Here is an 8,296-nt window from a genome sequence, read left to right as displayed (position 1 = left end):
TGCAACTTATCTTAAGATTTCGCTTGAAAAACTATTGAAAACAATGATTTTCCTTAACAAAATTGACTCCCTTGCACCTATAGTGGTGCAACTGTACCAATAGTGGCGAGTCTCATAAGAAACCAATGGATAGCACCACTATGGGAACCAAAATTAATTTTTACCGCCACTAAAGGAACAGTGTACCCATAGTGGTGCAAGCAATATTTGGTAATTATTGATGTTAAATGACATCTATCTCATTTTTGTTAGCAAATTTATTAGTTTAGCTATTGATATCTATCTATCTGTAAATTTCCCATAATTATCGATTTTTAAAAAATATTTTCTCTTGTCGATCTACTAATACCTCCACTATTGGTACCGTTACCCTACTTAGGCTCAGCAGAAAAATTCGGAAACGCAACGTGGTAGGAAAGCGTACGTACTTTGGACTCCAAAAAACACTCCGATCGAATAGAGTTCGCCGCCTACCGGACAGACTCCATCATTAAACCAGTGGCGGTAGTCTTTCTTGAATACGAGATCTGGACAATGATTGTGGAGGACCAAACAAAACTTGGAGTAAAAATGGTTCTCTACAACGATCCGACAGGCACAAGAAGGCGAGGTGTGCAGTGACCAAGGTGGATCGATCAGGTGGAAGACGATTTACGGACCCTCCGTAGAATGCGTGACGTTACCAGTTACCAGTGGACGGAGACGACTGTTATGTCCCGCAGAGGCCACTCCGGCCTTAGGCTGAATAAATCTAGGAACTTTTTTCAAATGGGCGTACATGATTCTGACCTTGATTTTTGGAACGGCGCCCCGCTCGGAAATTTGTTCTAGACATCTCCGCGATATCTCTGAGACAAAAAGTTGAGTCTCCTAGATATTTTTCTTCGATGTCTAGAACCTGTCACACCTCAAATCCGCCTCAAATGCAACAACCGTTTACACCGGTGTCTACCTCGAGTTTTAGACGAGCAAACCGTTTGAACCGAAAGGAATTTGACATATCGGATCTTCTAGATTTAGCAGAGATATCTCTTAGACATGAGAACCACAATTCTTCTAGACTTTTGCTAGATATGATATAGATATTGATACCTAATGATTCTTCTTCTTTTTGTTACTTTTTATGCTTCCTTTTGTACAGTGAAAACATGGAATCATTTTAAATATTAATCAGTGGATATTTCTTTTTATTTATTTTGTTTTTCATAATATTCAACAATATGTAATATTCATTTACTGTTTTCAGGCAATGTTATAGCGTATATCGAGTTATTCGTCAATCCATAGTTGAAAAATATCGGACATGTGAATCCGGGAACATTGTCATGAAATATTCCGAAGATAACTTTCTGAAAAAAAAAACAGTAACAGCATCAGAATTATTGTTAAAAACCACAGCAGTAAATAGCTGAGAAGAATGGATACGTTTGAATGCGTTTTGACAGTTTTTCCATGGAAAAATTGTCAAAACATACGCAAACTTATCCTCTGCTCAACTCTTAAGAATTATTCAGAAAGCATCCTGCAAAATTCAGAGAAGTTTCCTGGAAGAAAATGGATTGCTCATTAAACTCAAGGATTCCTGAATGAATTCCGGAACAAATTCTAACCTTTATCTGCGGGAATTTCTTCGGGAGTACTGCTGGGTTGTCTTCGGAAAGATTTTTTAACTGTGAACATTGTGGGGATTCCTTCGGCAATCCTGCTGGAAATCCTTCCTAGGAATCCTGATTCCTTTGAGAATTCTGCAAAGATTCCTTCGTGGATTTCTTTAAGAATCCTGGGGGGATAACTTTGGCAATCTTGTGGCAATTCCTTCGGGACTACTGCGGGAGGTTCTTCAGGAATCTTGCTGGTTTTCCTTCTGGAACACTTCCGAGATTTTTTCGGGAATCCTTCAGCAGTTCTATCGGATATACTGCGTTGATTCCTTCGGCAATACTGCTAAGAATCCTTTAAAGATTCCATCGGGAATTCTGCGAGGAAATTTTGTGGAGGTTCCTTCGGGAATGCTGCGGGACTGTATGTGGAAAACTGATGAGATTTCTTCAGGACTTCTGCGGGAATTTTTTCGGGAGTTCGGCTGGGATGACTTCAGAAATACTGCGGAGATTTTTTTCAGTGCGAACACTTTGGGGATTCCTTCGCAATCCTGCACAGCACACCACGGAGATAAAAAAAATGGCGACGAGAAAAAAACACGAGGGAAGTTATTTTGACAGCGCTATAACCGTTATTGCCGTTTCGGTTTAGCTCGTCGAAATTATTTTAGGCGAGGGGATCGACGAAGGGTGTGCTTTCGGCTAGCGGTTTGAAAACAATATGGTGATAATGCTCAAATGTGCAATGGATAGAATGAAACCCGTAGCACATTCATGGGTTGGTGTCTAAATAAGGTAGATTCCTGTGAGATGCTCGATTTCTTTCCATGTGGGATGGTGATAATGCTCAAATGTGCAATGGATAGAATGAAACCCGTAGCACATTCATGGGTTGGTGTCTAAATAAGGTAGATTCCTGTGAGATGCTCGATTTCTTTCCATGTGGGATGCTGCATGAAGGTGCACGAATGCGCGAGACTCTACATGACTTTACGATGGTTTACATACATTCCTGCTCCAATCAGCTGCTGAATGTCGTGAAATCTCGTAACGTGCTTTTTAGTTGCACTCTACTACTAATTATCCACTCGAAATATAATGTGAATATATTTGTTACAAAGAATGCAAAACTCAAACTAAGTTTATTTTTATTTTTTTCCCAAGAAATAACAATACTTCTCAATGTAAGATCAAAAACGAACATAACCACAATCTTCAATGTTTGGCTCCGGCACAATAGAAAATTTTGGCTTCAGTTTGACAACCAAATCGATTCTATCCGCACCACCCAGGTTTATCCTATTATATATTAATAAAAAGATTTTAGCTCTAAAAACAACAAAAAAAAAATTTTTCGGGGTTGTTGCCAAAATCGGGAAGAAAATATTGCCAAAAACGGGTGTTGCCAAAATCGGGGGTAGACAAAAACGGGTGTTGCCAAAATCGGGATGGGACTGTATAACTTAACATATTTAGCAAAAACCGAGGCAAAACCAAATGGTTTGATACTTTTTCCGGATTACCGAACTACCGATTTTTCTATACAGTCAAGCTACCGATTTATCAAAATTTGATCTGGCCACCCTGGTTGTGGAGCTGTCAGTGAAAACTGTGTTTTGAAAATAAAACAAGTTGGCGTTCATCGGAAAACGGTTCCTGCTCGTTATTTTTATTTGTGAGATTATTCCGTTCATAGTTCCGGTTTGATGACTTCGTCTCAGGACGCGTGTTACATCTCCTTATTGGGATTGGCCGAATACTTTCGGACTTCGTCACCGCCGAACATAAAGAAATGCATTCAGTGTTTGCAAGCTTTGTTTACCTTCAAGCCACCGCTAAAAGTGGAAGCCCGGACACATCTGCAGCTGGGCCAGATTCTGATGGCCTATACGAAAAACACCGACCTGGCCAGGAACCATTTGGAACAGGCATGGATGCTTTCGGAAAATATCAACAATTTTGACGATGTAAAATTTGACACAGCGAGCCTGCTGGCACAGCTTTACCAACAGCAGGAACAAAGTTCGCTTGCCAAACCGGTTCTTCGGAAAGCTATCGAACTGTCTCAGCATAACGTATACTGGCATTGTAAATTGCTGTTCCAATTGGCGGTGAGTGGATTTTTTTTTTCAACCTTTATTCTTCAATCTATGTATACTTTTCCTTCTATGGCTCTTTATTCCCACTGGAATCTGGCCTGCTTTTAGCATTTCCTCAGTTAGTAAAATGAAGGCTTATCTGTGCCCGTTAATGCATGAGTATGTTTCTTGTGTAACAAGTACAGTAATATCCCGATTTTATCACCCCCCTGATGAAATTTGGGGTGATAAAACAGGGTATGTGACAAAATTGGAAAAAAAATATTTTCATTTTTTTTAATTCATTCCACAAATATGAATCATTTTATGCCTTGGAAAGGCCAAATGCGTGAACGGTACCCTTTATTTCTTGTCGAAATTGCTTACAGAATATTTCCCAGGTACTCAGAAGTCGTTCGTAATAAACTACAGGCAGTGAGAGTTATTTCATGAAAATCAATGTTGTTTGTGGTATTATTTACGATAATAAAAAGAATGACAAAATTTTTTGGGGTGACAAAATCGGGTCGAAAACGTGACAAAATCGGGACGTGATAAAATCGGGTCGAAAACGTGATAAAATCGGGGGTAGACAAAATCGGGGGTAGACAAAATCGGGGAGTGACAAAATCGGGTCAACACTGTACTACAATAGGTAAACTATGCCCAGGGAGTCGATAATATTTCCAACTCAAAAACATCCTAGACCGGAATGAGAATCAAACTCGAACCATCTCAGAATTGGCAATCCTTCGCCTTTGCTAGCAAGATTAACTTGAGACCCCTTCAATTTCAATGTATCTCAAGACAAAATATTCAAAACGACTTATCTGCTTTTGTAAAAAAAGATTCAATCGACGATTTTACGAATCTGATTGCTCTCCCACGCAAACGAACACCACCAATAGGTAGGTGAAGGTTTCCGCTACCTGCTGATGGTGTTGGTTTGCGTGGGAGAGCTATCAGATTCGTCAAATCGTCGTTTAAATCTTTGTTTACAAAAGCAGATAAGTCGTTTTGAAAATTTTGTCTTGAATCTAATGAATTCGTATACAATTTACTTTTTTCATATATTTATGTCAGTGCTTATTCGTTTGTTGAAAGTTAACAATGGTTTTGTATTCTTATAAACAATTATTAATGTTTATCAATTCATTATATTTTGAATAATTCCAGCAAACACACGCAACGGATAAGGAATATGCACTTGCTTCTGAGCTGCTCGCCGTCGGTGTAGAATCAACGGATGAGTCCAATGCAACCTATTTGAAAACGTTATTTCTCCTTAGCCGGGCTATGATCATGATGATCGAAAGAAAAAGCAGCGATGTTCTGGCCATATTAAACCAAGCGGGAGCTATAATCGACACTGCCGTTCAGAACAATCACCTCAAAGAGTACTTGAAGGTCTTTTTCTATGTCCTTCAAGTCTGTCACTATTTGCAACTGGGCCAAGTAAAGACGGTCAAAACAAGTCTCAAGCAGCTGCAGCAAAGTATTCAGACAATTATGGCCCCCAATTGGCCAACAGATGAGCAAATTTTCGGTCAAAACAACACGGAGATGTTTATGTGGCTGCCGAAAGAGCAGCTTTACGTGTTAGTCTATTTGGTCACTGTGTCACACTCGATGATGGCCGGCTACATGGATAAGGCCCAAAAGTACACTGAGAAAGCATTAACTCAGATCGAGAAACTAAAATGTAGGTAGAGATGTTTGAAAATTTACTTCGTCATATGTTCTGAATAGAAACTATGTTGCCACTGGTCTCATGTTTGCTTGATTTTCTATCTATATGAGGTACCTTATATATGCAGTCGAGACGTGGCGCATATACATTTTGAATATATATTAATCATTTTCAATCTTCTATATATAGCTCAAGAAAACAAACCAATCCTGGCGGTGTTCCAAATTATCCTCCTGGAACACATCATCATGTGTCGTTTGGTAATGGGCAACAAATCACTTGCAATCAAGGAGATCGCTTTGGCCAAGGACGTCTGTCTGTCGTCGTCGAATAAATTCCTACTCAAAAAACATTCCGCTCAATTGCACTGCCTTCTTGGCCTTTATGCAATGTCCGCCAGTTACTTCGAACATGCAGAGAGACAATTTTTCACCTGCATTAACGAAACAACAGAGCGCGATCTGAAGCTGTTTGCCAATCTTAATTTGGCTATCGTTTATCTGCGGATGAAGCGTGAACAGGACTTACGACAGATTTTGGAGCAGGTCCAACAGGAAAACTCGCAGTGCTCTAACAGCCAGGCTCTCATGGGTAGCTTCTACTATGTGCAAGGATTGAACGCTTTCCACAAGAGCAGTTTTCATGAAGCTAAGTGAGTTTCCTTTCGCCGTAACACTAAATTCATTATTCTACATACATAATACTTTTTTTTACAAACAGACGTTTCCTGCGTGAAACTCTTAAGATGGCGAACGCCGAAGATTTGAACCGGCTGACCTCATGCTCGCTTGTGCTGCTTAGTCATGTTTTTCTCAGCATCGGCAATTCGAAAGAAAGCATGAATATGGTGACCCCGGCAATGCAGCTGGCGTCTAAAATCCCCGACATTCACGTACAGCTGTGGGGCAGTGCCATTCTTAAGGACTTGCATCGGATGCTCAAAGAGCCTGCTCTGGAAACAGAAGCGTACAACAACCACTGCAACTTCTCGCAGAACCTGATTGCCGACCAGATGAAATGCACTAAGTTTCCGGAGCATACGCTCATTAGCTGGGTTCAGGGTGATCCACCGTTACCGATGTTGAGCCAGGAATTGCTGGAGACGCCATCCGCTGGTACACTTCAGCAACAAACGGCAACCGTGGTTCGTCTGTCCGGGCAGCCAGGCCAACAGGTTATTTATCAGTGAATAATGACCAATGGTTTGACGATCGATATACAATTGTGAATGTAAGTATTTGATTATTTTTTTCAGCGTCGCGTTATGCAAATACTGGCATGCAAGAGACTTCTATTACGATTTACAATTTAAATGTTTGCAGTGTAACAATGCTTATGAGTTAGTTTATTCATAATCTAACATATCCAAATGCCATTATTAGAGGAAATTGTGTTTGTCATTTTATAATGTTTTAAAGTAACATTCAATAAATTCTTATGTTTGATTTTTTTTTTCGAAGATGCAGCATTTTTGTTGATACTTCAGAATTCAGATAAATATACCGTGATCTGCCCTAATTCCGCGCATCGCCTAATACCGTGGTTTTCATAAAAAATCAGAGCCTGGCTATCACTTATTTGATGAAATGTTCAAACATAATATGTTTGAACATTTCAAACATAATATGTTTGAACATTTCACCAAATAATACGATGTCCGTGATAGCCAGGTTCTGATTTTTGATGAAAACCACGGTATTAGGCGATGCGCGGAATTATGGCTGGTCACGATAATAACTTTGCCGGGTGAACTCTTATCTTCTCGCGGCTTACATTATAACATTCTGTATTTATTTCTGCAATAGCTAAACTGCCGTTATACGCATATTTGTCCCATGTTTGCTGGGATTTCCTATGTACATGGGACAATTATGCGTAGAACGACAGTAAATAAGTATTATAATAATTATAGAATAGTACAAACTCGTTTTATGACAGATAAATACCCATTAAAAGCTTAAAATAATTTTCGTATCAGTTATTCATAATAAATTGTGCGATCTAACACTAACTAACGATCAAACATAGCAGCATTACTAGTTCTAACTGGTAACATTATAGTGCCAGTTTACACATCCATTGTCAGTATTTTGCCGATTTAAAATGCTGAAAAGTGAAATAAAAATTGCTGTAGTAAGGGTACAATAAAATGGGTAAGATGCGCAGCTACAAAGCAAGACTATGCTGAGGGTGGCTGGGTTCAATTTCCGTCTAGTAAATTTTCTCGACCTCCCTGGGCATAAAAGCATCATCTGTTAGCCTCATGATATACAAATGTAAAAATGGTAACTTGGCTTAGAAACCTCGCACATAATAACTGTGGAAGAGCTTAACGAACACTGGGAACAGCTGGAAGAAAAGCCATATGAGCCATATGAATGGTGAAACTAGAAGTTCTTCCCGGCAAGCAGCCAGGCGAACGGAATTTCGTTTACGACGCTGTTTTGGTAACGTTTTCTAGCACATCCCGGGGAAACACAGTTCTTTTTGCCTTTCTCGTTCAACAAAGTTGTACCGGAAGGCTGTGATATATGATCACTTCAAAAACGAAATTTTGATAGGAGGCTCGGATACCAATACTGTTATATTATAACTATCGACTCAGCTCGCCGAACTGAGGTGATGTCTGTATGTGTGTGTATTCTTCGGATGAGGTCCCAATGGAATGAAAGGCAAAGTATTGATTACACAGGATTTTGTTTTTACACGATTTTTTTTTGCTCGTATTTTTGTTCGTGTGACTTCAATTTGCCACCAAAATCTTTGCAACATGTTTCAAAAAATTCTAAATAATTCAAAGAAAAATCACATGGTAATTAATATGCGTAAAGCATTTGATATGGGTGAAAATTTAAGAAAGTGTAAATCGTGTAAAAACAAAATCCAGTGTACATATAAAATAACTTTATTAATCAACGATGCGCACT

General features: G+C 39.3%; 1 protein-coding gene across 1 annotated transcript; it reads left to right on the top strand.

Annotated features, from left to right (window-relative positions):
- The first annotated feature begins 3,205 nt into the window (after nucleotides 1-3,205).
- LOC134225406 (MAU2 chromatid cohesion factor homolog) lies at nucleotides 3,206-6,701 on the top strand. The gene is made up of 4 exons (XM_062705457.1): nucleotides 3,206-3,712; nucleotides 4,856-5,381; nucleotides 5,559-6,021; nucleotides 6,090-6,701. Exons 1-4 carry the CDS (start codon nucleotides 3,308-3,310, stop codon nucleotides 6,556-6,558), a joined length of 1,863 nt encoding a protein of 620 aa, XP_062561441.1. The 5' UTR covers nucleotides 3,206-3,307; the 3' UTR covers nucleotides 6,559-6,701.
- Nucleotides 6,702-8,296: the final 1,595 nt, after the last annotated feature.

This window comes from Armigeres subalbatus, chromosome 3, assembly GCF_024139115.2.
Source record: "Armigeres subalbatus isolate Guangzhou_Male chromosome 3, GZ_Asu_2, whole genome shotgun sequence".
Taxonomy (NCBI): domain Eukaryota; kingdom Metazoa; phylum Arthropoda; class Insecta; order Diptera; family Culicidae; genus Armigeres; species Armigeres subalbatus.
This window is presented reverse-complemented; position numbering and strand designations above follow the sequence as displayed.

Coding starts and splice junctions, on each gene's coding strand:
- LOC134225406 (XM_062705457.1), top strand. CDS start 3,308: ATGACTTCGTCTCAGGACGCGTGTTACATCTCCTTATTGGGATTGGCC. Junction 5,382..5,558: donor TCAGATCGAGAAACTAAAAT/GTAGGTAGAGAT, acceptor TTCTATATATAG/CTCAAGAAAACAAACCAATC. Junction 6,022..6,089: donor AGCAGTTTTCATGAAGCTAA/GTGAGTTTCCTT, acceptor TTTTACAAACAG/ACGTTTCCTGCGTGAAACTC.